The sequence below is a fragment of the Chenopodium quinoa genome, unplaced genomic scaffold (assembly GCF_001683475.1).
Source record: "Chenopodium quinoa cultivar QQ74 unplaced genomic scaffold, ASM168347v1, whole genome shotgun sequence".
Lineage (NCBI taxonomy): Eukaryota > Viridiplantae > Streptophyta > Magnoliopsida > Caryophyllales > Amaranthaceae > Chenopodium > Chenopodium quinoa.
In genome coordinates, this window is record NW_018744878.1 from 3,670,162 (window position 1) to 3,689,584 (window position 19,423).

General features: G+C 32.5%; 3 protein-coding genes across 3 annotated transcripts; 2 read left to right on the forward strand and 1 right to left on the reverse strand.

The window, feature by feature from the left end:
• Positions 1-1,356: 1,356 nt before the first annotated feature.
• Positions 1,357-8,197, forward strand: LOC110705584 (exosome complex exonuclease RRP46 homolog). The gene is made up of 8 exons (XM_021883472.1): positions 1,357-1,693; positions 2,397-2,510; positions 2,975-3,075; positions 4,904-4,924; positions 5,251-5,323; positions 5,862-5,929; positions 6,617-6,746; positions 7,811-8,197. The coding sequence occupies exons 1-8, from the start codon at positions 1,588-1,590 to the stop codon at positions 7,924-7,926; spliced, it is 729 nt and encodes a 242-aa protein (XP_021739164.1). The 5' UTR covers positions 1,357-1,587; the 3' UTR covers positions 7,927-8,197.
• A 4,298-nt stretch (positions 8,198-12,495) lies between these two features.
• On the forward strand, positions 12,496-14,316 carry LOC110705316 (protein JINGUBANG-like). The gene has a single exon (XM_021883151.1). It carries the CDS (start codon positions 12,721-12,723, stop codon positions 14,176-14,178), a length of 1,458 nt encoding a protein of 485 aa, XP_021738843.1. The 5' UTR covers positions 12,496-12,720; the 3' UTR covers positions 14,179-14,316.
• A 2,772-nt stretch (positions 14,317-17,088) lies between these two features.
• LOC110705586 (aquaporin TIP4-1-like) lies at positions 17,089-18,906 on the reverse strand. Its single transcript, XM_021883473.1, has 3 exons — positions 18,588-18,906; positions 17,846-18,087; positions 17,089-17,600 (listed from the first exon to the last, which is right to left on the reverse strand). The coding sequence occupies exons 1-3, from the start codon at positions 18,715-18,717 to the stop codon at positions 17,223-17,225; spliced, it is 750 nt and encodes a 249-aa protein (XP_021739165.1). The 5' UTR covers positions 18,718-18,906; the 3' UTR covers positions 17,089-17,222.
• Positions 18,907-19,423: the final 517 nt, after the last annotated feature.

Here is a 19,423-nt window from a genome sequence, read left to right on the forward strand (position 1 = left end):
TATTGTGTAAGGTTAGGGGATTTTTGTAAATAAGATTTGTGTTTTTAATTGAAATTTATTATTAAAAAAAAAAAAACAAAAAACTTAAGGACACACCAGAAAAGGACACGTGTCTTTGCTGGCGTGTCTTTTAATATATATAGTTATCGACTATTTCACCAAATGCCACTGAGTACTTAAAAAATTTACCAAATGCCATCAAGGTTTTCAAAATTCACCAAACGTCATCGAGCTTTTAAAAAATTCACCAAATGTCATTAATGACTAGCGGCCGTTAACTCCGTTAGTCATTAAGATTAAATCTTGACACGTGTCATAATATGATTGGTTCATTTTAATTACTTATTTTAATTAATAAAAATGATATTTTTTTCTTCATTTTCGTGGCAAAAATTACTCGGGTATAGTTTTGGGGGTCATTTTGATCCTATATGTACACAAATTAAGCTCGGAATTGACAAAAAAATAACATAAATGCTCCGTTTTGTGTGTTGAAAAATATTTTGATTAGCGTGTCGTTATTTTTTAACCATCAAAATTGATCGGGTAAGGTTTTGGAGGTCATTTTGACCCTTTATGGATACAAATTAAGCTCAAAATTGACAAAAAAAAACGTAAATGCTCTGTTCTGTATGTTGAAAAATATTTCGATTAGCGTGTCATTATTTTTTAACTATCAAAATTAATCAGGTAAGGTTTTGGGGGTCATTTTGATCCTTTATGATAACAAATTAAACTCGGAATTAACTAAAAAATAACATATATGCCCCGTTTTGTATGTCGATATCGTAATTTTTTTTGGGAAAAAAAAATGCAAAACAAGGTTTTTTTTTTTTTTTTTTTTTTTTTTTTTTTTTTGTGTGTGTGTGTGCCAATTTCAAGTTTAATGTGTATTCATAAAGGGTCAAAATGACCCCCAAAACCTTACTCGAACAATATTTGTCACGAAAATCTAAAAAAAGTAAATAATTATTGTGTATTAATTTTAAAAAATAATGCATTTGGTGAAATAATTTTTCAAAGTAATGACATTTGGTGAAATAAGAATTGCATTAACGGAAAACTATCGTCCATATGCTATTAGTGGCACGAGGTGTCATTGTATTGTTTGTCAGTGACATTTGGTTAATTTTGAAAACTTTGATGACATTTGGTGAATTTTTTAAGTACTCAGTAGCATTTGTGAAATAGCCGTATAGTTATTGATGTGAACAGACCCTAGTTCAGCTCCTAATTTCCATTTCTCATAAAATATTCATTTTCGTATTAACATTTTGAAGTGGATAGACCCGAATTCAGGTGATCCATCAAAAAGCGGGTAATTGAAATCGGCGGATTTGCCCGTTAAACCTCTATTTTGTCGCTCTAAAAATGTCCCAATTCTCACTTGCTGGAAATACACTATAAACCCTAGGTAAAACCCTAAATCCCCAAAAACTCTTCTCCTCCATAAATTTCTACAATTAACTCTTCAAATCGTTCAATCTCGCTGTTTCAATTTGCTAGCAATTTGGTGCAAGTGATAAGCAAAGAGCGAAAGCAGTGTCAAAGAAGAAGGCGCAAAAAGTGAGGAGAGAGAAAAAAAAAATGGAGGTTGATAGGGAAGATGGGCGTACGCCAACTATGTTGAGACCTTTGGCTTGTTCTAGAACTGTCCTTAATCGTGCTCATGGTTCTGCTAGTTGGTCCCAAGGTAATTTCTTTTGAATCTTTCTGGGTATTTTTTTTCCTTAAATTTGAGTATTGTTTTATGTTTTTGATTCATTAATTGTTGATATTTTGGGTTAATGATGAGAAGGGTTTTGATACTCCCTCCGTCCGGAATTAATAGTCACATTGATAGTGTAATTTGAACTAGTAGCGTGACGCTGATTGAGAGGGTATTTGATGATTATTTCTGTCAATTTTGCAATGTGGTTGTCTTGAATGGATTTTGATAGTGGGCCATTTTTGTTGGGTTTGCTATTTTCTCAAAAAAGACAATTTCTTCATGCATTGTTTGATATCAATTAAAAATTGTTTTTCCTTATTGTCTTCAATGATGAGTGCTTCTTACATTCTGTAATGCTTGAACTTGCTGCATAAATGCTGTATTCAATAGGAAGATCGCAGAATGTGGGCCGAGATCACTTGTTTTACTTTGTGATTTAATGGTCTGTGTGAAGGATCAATATCCAAGCTCAAATGCCCATTAGAACTTGGAAGTGCTAAACTCGTGTTTCACCTTGTAAAGCAGACAAAATTGTTGAGTTTGGATATTGTTTTTGTTTCGAAGTCTGAATAATGCCTTCTTCTAATGTAATTGCACAAAGGTTGAGATTTTTGAAGATGGGTTCACTTATTATGTTGGATACGATGTTATTCAAATGTGTAATTTCGTATATTTTGTTTTATAGGAGATACCAAAGTGTTAGCTGCAGTTTATGGACCAAAGGCTGGGACTAAGAAGAATGAAAATCCAGAGAAGGCTTCAATTGAAGTTATTTGGAAGCCCAAAACAGGACAAATTGGTAAGGTTAGCTTAATATTGTATAACATCCATGCTCCTGCTTACTTGTTAAACCTCGTGAATCTGATTTGGTGTCGAGTACGCGTTCATAAAATTCATGATATGTGCATATGACAATGTTTATCATTTTTATTAAATGTCTCTTCTTGTTAATGATTACTTCCATTTGCCACATACAGCTGATGAATTTTTAGAAAAGTTAAAAATTCGAATCTGTTGCAATGCCTTTCCTAAATTGTGGTTTTAGGGAAATGATCAGCTTATATATGAATGATTTTTAGACAAATTTATTTGTATGAGGATAATGAATTTGCCGAATGTTGAATTCTTATCTGATTTCGTTGACTGTTCCTTGATAGTTATTCGTGACATCCCTCTGGACTTGCATATTTAATTGATTTGAATCTTGTTCTCACCTAGACCGAGTATCAAGATTCAATCATCTAATAACTTTTTATCAACTAGGTAAATTGGAGAGGGAGTATGAGATGATTCTGAAGAGAACATTACAAAGTATCTGTATATTGACTATCAACCCAAATACAACCACCTCAATAATTGTTCAGGTAAGGCTTTTTTTTTTTTTCTACTTGATCTTTTGCCTTGGTTCTGCATTGTTCAGGATATTGTTTTGCCGAATGTTAAAATCTTATCCAGTTTATATTCTTGCTCCACGTAAAATTGGTTACTATTACAATTTAGTAATATTTTCTTTGTCGAATATATGCCCCGTAATTATCTGATGCACTCTTTTTGACTTTTTGCAACCTTGTTCTACTTTTTTAAATGTTATTACAATATATAAAATTTTTGTTTTGGTTAGGTTTTTTTTTGAAAACAAATTATATAAATATTAGATACTTGCTTACTTTATATATTATGTTCCATTTATAACATTGAGTACTTCTATTTTATTAAAAAAGAACGATAAGGGTCTTTAAATTATAATTTCCATTGTTATCACTCAATTTAATTGATGTTCCCAATTTTACACTAGAGATTGTCTTGCACATCTTCTATGGTGGACCTTGTGTTGATGAAATGTTCTACAAGGTCCATTGATTCTTTAGATCTTGAGGGAGTTGAATTTAAATAACATATAAATATTGTTTGTTTTTATGATTATTGGGGGGTGGGCCTTTTTAATTTACCTGAGAAAATAATCTGTTTTATTTTTTTCTACCTATTTAAAATTTCGTGGCATATGATGTTATACACTTGATCTCTGAATATCAGGTAAGTAATGTTGAAATTCAAGGTAACTGATGCCAGTTTCTCTGCAGAACCCAGAAATATATATATATATTTTTAAAAAGGAATCCTTTTGAACTTTGTTGAATTTTGCATAATTTTACTTTGCAACATGTTGCAAAGGGGCATCAAGGGTGGATTTAATCATAGACAAAATGTGGGGTATTTAATATACTTTCTGACATAAACGTTTTTTGGCCAAGTGAAATGTGTTCATTATCTTAGTCTCCAAGGATCTTGCAAGCATTATGATACCAACAAAACCAGCAGTTACATAAAATTGCGCATCTCCCCTTCAAGTTCCTAGCATAAAAGCAATTTTTAAGATTTTGGTACTGATTCTAAATGCTATTTCTTCTTCTCTCTCTCTCTCTTTCTTTTGTGTGTGTGTGTGTGTGGGGTGGGAAAGTAGTAAGTGGCTTTAGTGCCTTTTATGCTCTTCACCTTTTTGGCTATGAAAAGCAATATAGGTCCCACTGTTAGTGTAATCACATCTACCTTAGTCTTCACTTAAATTGGCTGTTTTTTTAGGCTTCCAAACCCCTGGAAAGGTGTTCATTATCTTTTCCCGTGTTTTTTTTTAATACTTTTAGTCCCTTAACTTTTCAAGGGAATTGCTTATGGATAAACATTAGGAGATTTGGAATAGTTTATAGAGATTATGAACATTTCTCTTACTTTCTCAAGCTCATATCACTTCTAAATTTGTTGTGTAATTATTTAAGTGAGGTTGGGCATTCTCAATGATGAACTGTGTTTACGAGTAAACACCTTTAACTAGTGACGGAAACCAACTAATGTTGTTAATTAAAGTTATTATCTGATTTTTTATTGTCCCTTCTCATGTTTGCTAATTTAATGTGAGTTTATTTATTAAACTGAAACTACAGTGAAACTATCTCTAGTCTCCACTAACTCACTACAGTTCTAGAAAAGAAGAAAATTTAAAGAGTTCAGAAATTATCTTATTGTATGTGATGGTGCTTGCAAATCTTCTTTACTTATTTTCAAACTGAGCTGCTCTTCTATAACAAGCCACCAAACTGCACCTAGCATATCAATGCAAACCTTTTCTCATCCCCACTCCCCTCACCCATATTGGAAAAAGGCTGTTGTAATTTTTTTGTATGTGTTTATTTGCAGGTTGTTAATGATGATGGTGCTGTATCCTTATGTTAATCTACTTACAAGATGTCTTGCTGTACACATCTATATTCTTACTAGTTTCTTATCAACTTTGTCTTCTTCTATCTTTACCTGTGAGGCTATGATAATTCTTTTCTCTCTTTGTTTAATTTACAATTTCCTAACTGCTTTGGCTTCTAGCTGATGTGGTGTTGATAATGAGCAAAAATTTGACTACTAACCCGTGTCGTTGTGTACATACTTGGTTTAATCCCTAATTTTCTTTGCTTTACTAGTCCATGAATCAAATTCCAATTACAAGATCTTGTATCATTAAAAATTTCCTTGACTGAAATTGCCACTAGCTTCTTCCTTGTGCAATTAATGCTGCTTGTGCTGCACTTGTTGATGCTGGAATCCCTTTGAAGCATCTTGCTGGTATTTTTTTTACTCCTCCCTCAATTAGTAAAATGACATGAATTTTTCAAATTTTGGAGTCTTGTCTAGATTTATACATCTAGGAGTAGCAATACTCCCTCCGTGTTTTTTTAAAGTGTTACACTTACCAAATCCGACCGTGTTTTAATAAGTGTTACACTTCCTTTTTTGGCAAAAAGCTACATTAAAATATTATATCTATCTCCTCTCATAGTCCCCACCCAAACCCACTACTATTTTTTTTTATTATATCTCTCCTCTCACATTCATTACTTTTCAATAAACTATTAACCCCACCATCTTTCTTTTACAATTTTTTAATACTCCAACTACCCACTTACCTCTTATTTTATTTAAGTCAATTAAATTGACTAAAACTATGTGTCGGTCAAACTGTAACATTTATAAAAAACACAGAGGAAGTAAGATTTTTCATGCATTGAGGTACTTTTGAGAGCCTAAGACATGATTATGTACAGATATATTTGTTTGTTATTTTTAAATTTTATTGTAACATTACAGTTATTTTGTGCTGCAGTTGCAATATGCTGTTGTTTGGCTGAAACAGGATGTGTTATATTGGATCCTACAAAACTAGAAGAGCAGGTAAGTGATGGTCGTGTTTTCTTTTCTAAGATTCTCTATGGTATCTTATCATTTTAGTAACTGGTGATTGGTCAATGTTTCTTAAATTTTGAGAAGAATAACCATCCTCTCATAAAGGATATTCTAGAAGCTAAAGGCTCAAATTTAAAATCTTTAAAAACTTCTCAATATGTGTAAAGTTAATGTGGATGGAATAGGGGGTAAATTTATGGCTTTTGAGGTTTTTATTTTTTCAAGCTAGACCATAGCTACTCCCGTTTTCAGTCCACCAGGGCTTACCCCCTACCTAATTCACATTGTGTGTGGATTGAAGGAAATGGAGGGAAAAGAAGGGAAGAGAAATGGAGAGATGCTATATCTTTCATTTGGATAACAAATGAAGAAGGGAATTGAAGGAGAGAGAAATGGAGGGATTAAATTGTAGGAAATTGACCCCTCCAAGAATGGAGAGATTTGGAAGGAAAACTCACTATTCTTCCCTCCCCTCCTCTTCTCTTCCCTCCCCTTCTTTTCCTTCCTCTTTCTTTATCGAAACACACTGTCAAAGAAGCAAATTCTTTTTTGTTATTTATATTATTATTTATTATAATTTTTGTTTCCGGTGTTGAGGGGAAATGCGAGGGGTTATGTGTTGCAAAATTGTGAATGGAACATCTACATCATCTAAGTATATTTGTTTGCTGGCAGAAAATGAAGGCATTTGTGTATTTGGTGTTCCCAAATTCCGTGTTATCAGTTGTACAAGATTCAGGCCCTACAAATGATGAACCGATGGAGCATGGAATTATCACATCTGTTACCCATGGAGCAATGTCAGGTACTTGTCATTGTTAATTGTACACTTCCCTCTCTCTGTCACAGCCAATTGTATGCACGCACGCATGCACATGTAATATAAGCTGCTTAATATCGTCGTAAGCATCATGAAGTAGGTAGTTCTTCCCCATTTAAAATGAGGTGTTGAGCCTTTAATATAAGAGCTGCAATGACACTAAAGGGGACTTGATAGGGCTGTGCCATCTTAGCTGTCCTATTCTCTATGCAGTTACAATGTTACGTTGCTACTGTAAGCAATATATAGCTTTGAAGATATTTTTGGATGCTCTTGGGTGAACTGACGTGTAATTGCCTGCTACCCACCCCCTGTCATTGGGTGGCTCTTATGATAGATGTTAATTTTACATTAATGCACTTAATTTTGTAGTAAAGACTATGCCTTCGTTTTGGGTTTAATGAAAGGGTGGTTGATGGGTTCATTAAATTTCAAATTTTCAATCAACATCTTCGCTCAGGCTTTGTCATTGAACCAGGATAGTTTGTCATTCAGAATTATTTCTGATGTCCAATTGCTCAACAAGAGCATAATATTTACTCAATGCATTTTGGAGCAATTAGCCACAGTTGATGAAATTTAATTAACTTTACAACAGTTTAGAACTCAGTACCATTTTCCACGATGAGCAGGCAGGCTTAAGTCACTTGTTGCCTGAGTATTATTTTGAAATGGAAATAAAAATCTCATCTTGTGTAACTTCCATTAGGATACTCATATGTGGAGATGGAGATTATTGCAACTGGTGTATGATGTTAACTTGTTTTTTTCAACCTATCTTACTTGGTCTAGTAATTGTTTGCTTATTCTATTCTTTATTGTATACTTTTTGAGCCTTGCATCAGTGTAATGCTAACTTGTTTATCATGTTTACTTTGCTATGCCTCTTCTGAAGCATGGAAGAATTGAAATCTAGGCTCTTGGTTATAGCCGTGTGTTTTGTTGCATATTTGATTACCATAAATTTATATGTAGATTTTTTATCGGTACCCTCATTTCTGCATCATCACCAGTTGTAATTAGATTTAATCTATACCTTTCTCTTGCAGTTGATGACTATTTTAACTGTCTCAAGAGTGGACGAGCTGCAACAGCAAAGCTCTCTAACTTTCTAAGAAGCCGCTTGCAAAATCGGCTTCCAAGTGACCTGCTTGGGGATACATGATTCATCTGGCTAGGTAAATTGTATGATTATTGGGGTGTTACAATTACTGTCTTTGGGAGATAAATTTTTCACAAAGTTACTTCTTGTTGTATCTACTTCCATCTGATAGGAACAGGCGAACAGCTGTGCTTTGTATTATTTATTTCTAGCTGAGTCTGCATTACTTGTGAGTGTGACATTGAAAGCAATTTTACTTCTGGCCTTTTAAGCTCAATACTGTCAGTATATTTAGAGTTCTTCATTAGATTGTAGCTGCGACATTTAAAGATAATTACTCACTGTCTTTTGATGATTAAAAGCTAGACTGTCAAACATTTTATGGGTTTATCAGATGACAGTAAAATTATTTAATGTAAAAATCTAATGTGTTTGTACACATTAAAAGTAATGTTGTCTCCATTAAAAAAAAACACAAAAAAAAAAAAAACAAAAAAAAATACAAAAACAAAAGGTAATGTCGACTGAAACTGCTTACAGGATGTAATTTTACATCTATCTAGATGTTGGTGTTTTGAAATTCAGTTTTGTTCATTTTAGGCCATGTTTGGTAATTGGCTTTTTAATAGCTTTTTGGTTAGCTTTTGGCTTTTGGCTTTTTTAGGTGGTCAAACAGCCAAAAAATGTGTTTGGTAATTGGCTTTTTAGTCAGCAAAAAAGCTGGCTTTTAAGCCAAAATGAAAAAGCTGTTTTGAGTAGCTTTTTTGTTGGTTTTTGGCTTGTTGGCCCACAAATTATCTAATAAACAACCAACAACCAACAATTAATTTACCAAATACTTTTATAAACAGCCAGCTTAAACAGCTAATTTCAAAAGCCATTATAACAGCCAACAACCAACAATTAATTTACCAAACACTTTTATAAACAGCCAATTTCAAAAGTCATTATAAACAGCCAAACATTTCAGCTAGTCAATCAAGCCAAGTGAATCAGCCAACAACCAACCGTCAACAGCCATTTGCCAAACAAGGCCTTAATTCCAACAAATTCGAAATGAATATGGTAAGATTTTGTTCGGGAAGAGAATATAAATTTTGACGAGTACGCCTATTACAGTATAAAAATCAAATTTTCTCTACTTTGTATTTAATCATCGATAAGTTTTAAGGATGTAGTTGCATATAAAACCGTTTGTTGGTTGTGCTGCTCTTGTATGGTATCTCTGTTAGAATTTGGACTGCTGCTATATTCAAAACTTATTACTCCCTCAAGTCCTTGGTTAAAAATATACAAGTACTTTCTTCGCCTCAAATCACTTTTTTTTTTTTTTTTTAATTAATGTGTTCATTCTTTGATTTGGTATTTATCTTTTCTCAAATTTTCCCCAAACTTAGTTTTATTGTTCGCAACAAAGGAATATTTTATATCTCACAAATAATACCCCTTTGTTGCGAGTAAAAAAGAACCGATAATATTACCTTTTCATGACTCTTAAAAATTTGTGTCAATTGCTTGCGGGCAAGTAACTAAGGATAAAAGAGTAAATTTTCCGTTCTCACCCATAAATAGGACATACAATTTGGATTTGAAATTAATTGAAAGGGAAAGAACAAAGTAATGTCGTCCTAATGCAAACCTAATTTTATATACAAATTCTTAAATAGACCTGGTTCACACTAATTTATTGTGGACCACTAACATTAGAGAAAGTATGGTTGTTTTATTAATAAAAAAAGGGTCACTATAACTAAAAAAAAGGTCACTATATTGAAATAAAAATTTATTTTGGTAATATATATGCCTAAGTGGTTATTTTTGTAATGAAATATTTTATATACTGATCAATATGAATAATAAAGGCCACTATGTTAAAATTAGGGTAATAGCGTCATATTTCAAGTTCACAATATTATTAAACGTTGTAGTAGTTTTAATAAAGGTTACTAGGTTAAAAATAAGGTTACTATGTTAAAAATAATGGTCACTATGTTCAATATAATGTCAGTTGCGTGTGTATAGATCTCGGGTCTACAATAATATTATTGTGGACCAGGTCCACGCAAGTCTTTTTGAATTTTATAAGATGGAGAAAATAAATGCAACACATGGGTTGCGTTAAGAATTTAAGACGAGTAGTAACTTATGAGTACATACAACAATGACAAGTCGATGTCCAACAGAGTTAGGGATAATTTACTACCTCCATTTTGTATTAGTTGTAACTTTGGGATATTATTTATGAGATACAGAGTATAAAATATTTCAATTTTTTTTTGGTTTAAGGAAATTTTAGGATTTATTTTCATCATCACCCATTCTTATCCTTATGACTCCCAAATTACTCCCTTTAGGATAGGTAGGAATGTAGGATCTTCCTCGGGTCCGGTTGGGGACCAACCCATAATATAAATACAAGGTTATACTTTGTACTTCGTTATACTACCTTTGTTTCATATTATGTGCAACAAAGGGGTATTATTTGTAAGACATAAAATATTCTTTTGTTGCACATAATAAGAAACGGAGGTGGTATTATATTGTTTTGGTTAGCTATGGAGTATTTGTTATAAATTCTACTAGTGTATTGTATGAGTACAAATATACGTATTGGTATTGCTTACATCAACGTGCCATAAAACTCCTCGTTGAGTGCACTTATTTTGAATGGACAAGAGTACGGATTGGAGGTTCAATATTGGCCCCTCTATTATTTTTACTTTCTCCATTTCACATTATTTGTAATGATAAGACATTTTTATCACACTTTGTATTAAATTATTATAAAAAAAATAAGAAACGGGGGTAGTAGGATCCACCATTTTTTAAAGGCTACTAATATACTCTTTTATTTGGATTTAATTGTTCCATATTTGAATTACGATATTAATGTGATTATTAACTCCGAATCAAATGCGTATAGTATTATGAATTTTGAGGCCGTTCATCGATTTCAAATGCTCCATTTATTATGTTTTATTGAAGTTAAATTATCTCAACTTGGCTTGTTAATTTTTGTTTACTTATTCGATTCGAGTTAAAGTCAAGTGGATGGAGTGATTTCATATTCTTTTATTCTTTTATGAAGAAGTACAAGTAAATATCAACTTGATCCTTCTCAATTCTCATTATGATTTGTACTATGTATATAAAAGAAGCTATTTTTACAAAACTCTTTCACACGAACATCCAGCTTGACAATTGTACATTTGTACGTATGGTGACAAATCAATGACCTAATTAATTAATTATACATAAGAAATTGTTAGGTTTTCTATTAGCTCTTTAATTAAATTTTGAGCTGTGTAAACCTTGACCTCACAGTTTTTGTTTGTAGTGAATCAGTTTTAAAGTAAATCAATATCAACAAGTACACTACAATTACAAAGAGAAAAAAAAAAGTAAAATTAATAAATGAAATTGCAGTCGTCTAAAATAAATGTACAGATTAAAAATTTTACGGGTTGACAAACACACGTTGAATTTAGTGAATTTTGTTAAAAATTTAGGGCTACATGTCCTTATGCCTAATTTTATGTACCTTGATGTCTTGGAAGTAAAAAAAATTTTATACCAAATTGTCCAATACTCATAACATTATATAACAAGCTGCCAATTTTGCTTATTATGAGTTTATGACATCGTTACCCATTCAACTAATTGGAAGCATCCAACCCCATCTAATATTCGTTACCAATTTTGTGATAATTTAACCTTCAATTCACATTTGTCCATAAACATTATTCTTAATTAAAATTTTATAAGGAAAGATATTGTACATAATTTTATGGGCTATATAAGAAGCGGAAATAGGAAAATATTTATGAAATGTATTCATTAATTTGACAAAGTGCTTATTTAATTTAAAGTCCTAAGGGGTAGCATTGCCCTATATAAATTGTTTACCCGACCCTTTTTCTCACTAACCACCACACAGTAATTAAACCTAAAATTAGCTTGGTAAGTACTGTACTACTTATGTCATAAGATCATCATACATAACGAATCAAATTAAATAGTCTCCTAATTAAACATTATTAGACCTTTTGTAAACTATTCTTGGAGTAAATACAAGTTTATCACCTTTATAAACATTAGTTGTTTATTATGGTGGCAAACATGTAAATAAATAAATACGAAGTAAACAGAACACTATTCAAATAAATAATTTTATTTTTTTTGCACTATTCATGGTAAAACCACTAACACCAATAGAGATTCTACTATAAATTGAGGGGGAAAAAAAAGATTTTTTTTGTACTATTCATGGTAAAACCGCTAACACCAATAGTGATTCTACTATTTTTTTGCACTATTGGTGTTAGTGATTTTACCATGAACAATAGATGTTTTTTTTTTATTTATTATTTTTTATAATTTAATTACACATTTGTCATTTGATAAACAACTCATATTTATCAAGTTGATAAACCGGATAAGCATCCAATTCTTGTGGTGATAGATGCAACGATGTGTTCAATATATACTTCAAACTATTTTTGCGGTCGATGCAATAATGATTCTAATTCATGCACACGTTTTCTTAAATACATTTTTTGGTTCAAAAATTTTCTTACGTACATAAACATAAACAGATTAATTTTTGTGGGGGCATAATAAATTGTTGCTTAATTCGAATTGCGTGTTTAAATGCATGCCATTTCCTCAACCAACAACTTAAGCATTATATTGCCAAAAAATCTTTACTCCTTATGTAAGTTTTCATTAATAATGATTAGCTAACTTTCTGACGCTTTTTAAATGCGTCTTGCATGCTTAAATGCCCTACGACACGTACCACCTTACAATTCAACGTAACGTTCTCCAAAATTTCTCCAAAATTTCTTCTTTCTAACTATGAACCACACCATACAAAGCGTCAAGATTGATAGAAATAATTCAATGTCTAGTTATTTTCATGGTGATGAAGATGATAATACCTATAAAGAAGTTAACCAATCACCGAGTTTTAATCAATTTTCGTTACACCACCTTAGCTTCATCCCTGAACCACCATCATCGCCGTCACCATTGCTCCCACCAAGCCCCGAATCCATATGGTCTCGTTCACCTTTATTGACCCCTACACATCCTTCGCTACTTTATTGTTGTATTTCATCTATGCACCGCGATGGAGATATCTACTCCATCGCGGTGTCAAATGACCTAGTGCTAACCGGCTCATCTGGCCGTCGTATCCATGCATGGCAGTCACTGGACTGCCATGCAAAAGGATACATACATGCAAGCTCGGGTGAGGTTCGAGCCATGGTGGCTCATGGTGAGGTACTCTTTACTTCACACAAGGATCACAAGATTAGGGTTTGGAACATGAAGAATTGTAGTGGTACTAGTACTAGTAGTAGTAGTAGCTTTAAACCTAGGAAAATAACTACCCTACCAAATGATAGTCATTTCAAAAAAATCATTTATAGGCCAATTACCCCACAAATTATGGGCACTTCTAAACCAATTATTATCCCACAACATAGGGACACTATCTCTTGCATGGCTTACTACCATGTTGAAGGGATTCTATACACCGGCTCATTCGATCGAACCGTTAAAGCTTGGAGGGTTAATGAGAGGAAATGTATTGACTCATTTATAGCTCATGGTGGCAACATCAATGATATGGTGGTTAACCAACAAAATGGTTATCTTTTTACATGTTCATCCGATGGTACGGTAAAAATGTGGTTAAGGGTTTATGGTGAAAACTCACATGCCCTAATCAAGGTTCTTGTATTTCATGCCTACCCTTTTCATGCCTTAGCCTTTAGTGTCGCGGTATCACATAAGAGCTTCTTATACTCGGGTTCTACGGATGGTACCATTAACTATTGGGAGCAAGAGCTCTCTTGTAGGTACACTCATGGAGGGTTCTTACAAGGGCATAGGTTCGCGGTCCTTAGTCTTGTGACTATTGAGAATATTGTGATTAGTGGATCTGAGGACTCGACGATTAGGATATGGAAAAGAGAGAAAGGAAGAGGTAATATACACGAGTGCCTCGCGGTGTTGGAGGGTCATAGAGGGCCTGTAAGATGCTTGGCTGCTTTTTTACAAAAGGATAAGTTTGCTTTGAGTTTCTTGGTTTATAGTGCTAGTTTGGATCAAACGTTTAAGACGTGGAGAGTTAAGTTGTTGTCTTCGGAAGTAAGGAAATCGCCTTTCGGAGATGATGATCATGATGATGATGATGATAAGGAGGAGAGTAAATCTCAAATGGAGTTTGAGACAAGTCCTGTGTTGTCTCCTTCATGGGTCAAGAAGAAGCTCCAAATTAGTCGCAGTTTACATAAGTTGGTTTAATAACTTAATTGCATGATGATCAAGATTATTTGTGTACGGTGTAGTGTGTTACCGTGTTATTTATATTAGTACAGACCATATTTATTACTACTCCATTTGAGATTATTACCTAGCTATCATTTTTTAGGCATGTGTAGGTGTATAAACTACAAACAGAATCACAATTCTTAGTTTTGCTTTCAAGTTGACACTTCGACTTTTTTTTTTTTTGGAAAATTTGTAAATTACAGCCATTTAAAGTTCGTATTTTGCAAATTGCAGCCCAAAAGTTCGTATAAATTGTAAATTGCAGTCCGATTCAATTTTTTCATTGGTTTACATGTTGAAAAATTTTCGGTTAAGGTTTTAGGGGTCATTTTAGGCCTTAGGGAACCGAATTGAGCTTGGAATCAACAAAAAAATAACATAAGTGTCTCATATTTACAGTTTCCCACAAATCCATACATTTTTGTTACGCAAAACGAGATACTTACGTTATTTTTTGCTAATTCCGAGCTCAATTCGGGCCCCTAAGGGCTAAAATGACCCCTAAAACCTTAGCCGAAAATTTTTCAACATGTAAACTGATGAAAAAATTAAATCGGGCTGCAATTTACAATTTATACGAACTTTTGGGCTGCAATTTGCAAAAAAAAATTAAATGGCTGCAATTTGCAAAATACGAACTTTAAATGGCTGCAATTTGCAAATTTTCCTTTTTTTGTAGATAAGAGTTGACAATTGAGTTTCTAATTTGTGCTAATTAATGCATGAAATCACCCTTCTATATGTATGCTTTTGCTTAATAAAACATTCTCACTTTGTTAAGTTCTTAGCTTGAGAGTTTAACTTTTTGGTTTGAGCTTACAACTAACGTTCTGACTTACATCTTTTTTTAGGATGGTTTTGAAATTGAAAATTGACACAAATGAAAAAAAAAAAAAAAAAGAAATCTCACGTATTTATGGGAAAAATACAAGTTAATCTGCCACATAAACGAATTTTTGTTAATCTGATGGTATTTTTGTAAATATATTGAAAAATCAAGGTCATTTATTCAGTACTTTTAGTGAGTTGTCCAATTATTGTTTGCTTTTTACTTTTACTGTTTGGTGAGAAAATTACACACGTACCCCTCAACTAATACATAAAAAGACGCATATACCCTCCACTGATACTTGAAAAGACAATTATACTCCTGGATATACAAATTTCGTCGCTAGCCTCATAATGTGCACCCCTTGGAAAATTTCCGTTAGTGTCCATAATTGGTGGCACTTTTGAGTGTATGTTTTCTTTGAGGATAAAGAGCCTTTTTTTACACCTTTGTCAGCATTCTGCTTCTATGTTAAGAATTGTGAAATTCTTTATTTCAAGTGTAGATTCTTCTGATGGAGCTTCTCCATTTAAAAAAATGTTTCCTAATGTATTTGAAGCTGTCGTGTTTTATATACTACAAATTTTGTTTATCTGGAAAATTAACTGGATATTGCTCGTATTTATGTTTTGAACTTTAATTTGAAACATATATGTAGTTTTAAGGTATTAGATTTCATCTATTAAAAAAAAAAAAAAGGTATTAGATTTCATTACATTATATTGGAAAAAACCATTATGTAGAGTATGTTGTCGTCATATCTACAAGTATTGTACAATGTTACAAAGTCGATGAATTAATAAGGAAATACACCTACATCAAAGTTTCAAAACCCTAATCTCAAAGGAAATTTTGTTCAAATAAAATTTATAATTTCATCATTTTTGTAGTTATCGACATATTTTCACTTTTAACACTATTCATATAAATTACTTTTGACTGGCATCCTTGTGATATATAATTAAGGACATAATTATGTTGAGTATTTTTAGATTCGTTGATTCTATATAAATTTTTCTTATTAATATATAGTTGAAGATCGATGCCGTTAATATGTACTAGAAAATGTGTTTGCCTAAAAGTGTGTCAACTAATAAAATGATTGAAATTTAACATAGGAATTGCAATTTGATGAAGTTTGTATTACTATAGCACTTATTTTAAAAAATACGGAAGACACTCATTACACATCAAAATTATTTTGTACATATTATCTACTACCTCCGTTACAGGTTATGTGCAACGATTTGACATAAAATATAGATAAAAAATGTCTAATCGTTGCACATAACCTGTAACGGAGGTAGTAGAATTGAAGTTATACTAATAGTACTTTTGAAAATTTGAAGTAACATTTATTACTCTGTATCACATTTCACTATTGCTGTGTCCTTTCATACTTGGTATAGTTTGTTAATATTTTTTTTTTTTTTTTTTTTTTTTTTTTTTTTTTGTGATGAGTTACGGAGTATTAGAAGTTTGCAAATGTTAGAATCTGTTGGACAGTATAATTGATCAGTCATGCATGTTCATTTATATACATGTATCACATGTTTCTGAATTCTGATGTGTGTCATTATTGCATTGGCAATTTCTTGAACATACATGCATCAAATCTTTTATGATTATATTGTTGAAATTGAGTATGACCTACCAATCTTGGCCGAAAATATTGAAGGGGTCGGAATTTAAAAATTTAACCTCTTTCTCAAAACTAATTACTATGTCCCAATATTCTATAAGTAAATATTGGTTATTTTAGTTAATCAACTCATTAATTACAATAATTTATGGGGGGCATGCCCCGAATGGCCCCGGTGGAAGGTCCTCCTCATTACCAAATAAGAAGTACTTGTATTAGGTATAAGTTTTGTCTCATTTTACTTTTCACGATATCTAATACACATTTTAAAATAAATATTTTATAAGTAAAAATTTTATAATTTTATATTTCATATCTCATCTAGCTATATATTGTAGTTGAATAAGTGATATTTACGGTAAAAGTTTTTAAAGTTTATCTAAAGTGCAATGGAAAAATATTCAAGGCAGACTTACGTTGTTTTCTTTTTAGATCAATATTCGATTAAATTATCCGCTTAATTGCAAAGTTACATCAAGAAGCTTGTTCTTTTCGCAAATGCTCAAGTGCAACTAATTACATTTTAATTGCACAATAATGATATTATTAAAATGCTTCATCATCTCTTGTAAGAGGAACATGAGATCTAACAATGAAGAAGTTGTCACAAACGAGCCCACCAAGAGCTCCACCAATGAGTGGGCCAACCCAATAAACCCAGTGATCAGTCCAGTTCCAGCTAACAAGAGCCGGCCCAAATGACCTAGCTGGGTTCATTGATGCCCCTGAGAAAAGCCCACCAGCAAAGATGTTGGCCCCAACCACAAGCCCAGTAAGCAATATACCTTGGCTTTGAAGTGGGCCCTTCTTTGGGTCCACAATGGTGGTGTAAATTGTGAAGAGGAGAGAAAATGTTAGGATCACTTCCATCACCAATCCTTGTAGAGGGTCCACCCCCTTTGGAAGAGAGTGTATAGGGGTTACCTGTATTGTTAAAGGCAAAATCGTCAAAATTAATATTTCCTACGTCCCTTCGAATTTAATGGAAAAAAAAAGTAATCTTAGTTGCACATAACCTATAACGGAGGTAGTATAATAATATTAGTTACATATGAAAGTAAGGTAAGACAATGTGATAACTGATTTTGAACAAGATAAACAATAATTATAAACGAAAGCAAGGACGAATAAAAAAGAAATGATAATGGAGGTAAGGAAAAATAATTTACCAGTCCACCAGTGACATAGGTGAGCAAAATACAAGCAAGAGCAGAAGCAAGACATTGGATGATCCAATATAAAATCGATCTGATAATTGTGATATTGCCACCAATAGCAAGACCAAGAGTAACAGCAGGGTTCAAGTGACCTCCAGAAATGTTAAATCCTGCAGCAATCATCACTGCTACTACAAATGCATGTGTTATTCCCACGAATAACAACCCTACTATTGTACTTGCTCCTGCTTTATCTGTACAATTCACAATTTTCAACTATATCAAAATATGCATAATTATTGGAATATAAACATTTTTCTTGATCATAGCAAAGTGATCCATTGACAATTGATCAAAGTCGTATATATCATCTAGCTTAACTGGTTAAAGTTATACGAAGTAAAAGATTATGATATTTAAGATCTAAGATTTAAGACGAGTTTCTGTCCACATGTAATATAAGATGTTGACTTTTGGTAGGTTTAGGATAACGTATGTGTGGAATATCATACAAGTGGATCTAATTAATATGTGGAACATATATTTAATCAATATGCAAAGTAGCTTAGCTAAGACCTATAGGAGTCATCGCTAACAGAATATTCCGTCATAAAAGATTTATTAATAAGAAAATTAATTTTATTAACAAGCCTCTTTCCTTTTCTCTAATTGAATTAATTATAAAATTCGAAATACTCCGTATATACTATATTATTTATTTAAAATGATGATAGGAATGGAGAGAAGGTGGTACCGACAGCCATGGCGGATCCAACACCGGCAAAGACGAAGAGGAAGGTGCAAATGAATTCAACGACGAGGGCATTGATGCAATCGGGTTGCGTTGCCTCTCGGCTTGTTCCTAGGGCAATTCTGCTAGGCATGTTGATGGAGTAATTTTACACCCTTTTTCTCTCTAATAATAGAGTAGTATATACTATACTACTCTTACGTACAAAAAGTTTGACAAATGAGATGCAAGTGCATGCCTTAGCTATAAACGAGCATACATTTATATATAAAGATAGTGAGAAAGATTATTAGTGAAGGTTGGAGCTGCAAAGGTGGAGATTCCTTTGTCCATGTGATCATGTTATATGGTCAAGGGTGAAAATGATATATTAGTATACATTATGCCTTACAACATTATTTTGTTTTTGATGCAATGACTAAATTTTATTTTATTTTTATTTTATTTTATTTTATTTTTATTTTAATGGCAATTACAAACGGATTTTGTAGCTTAATTAATTATACTTTATACCACTTAATTGAATTAGCTAGTAGGGTTGGCTTGATTGTGAAGCTTGTCACATCCCACTTGATAATTTAATACTACCTCCGTTTTTGTTTAGTTGACATATTTTGACTTTAGCACTATTCACTCACTCTTCTTTGACCGCATTTTGTGCTTTATACGTAATGCAAATTATAGCCATGTGTGATCCTCTTTGATTCATCGTGATATATATTTTCAAAATATCAAATTTATTGCTAGTACATTGTTGATTTTCTTATACGAGTACTATATTTCTCTGTTAATAAAGTTTTTCACAGGTCAACGTCGGACCAATAAGTAACACTCAAATT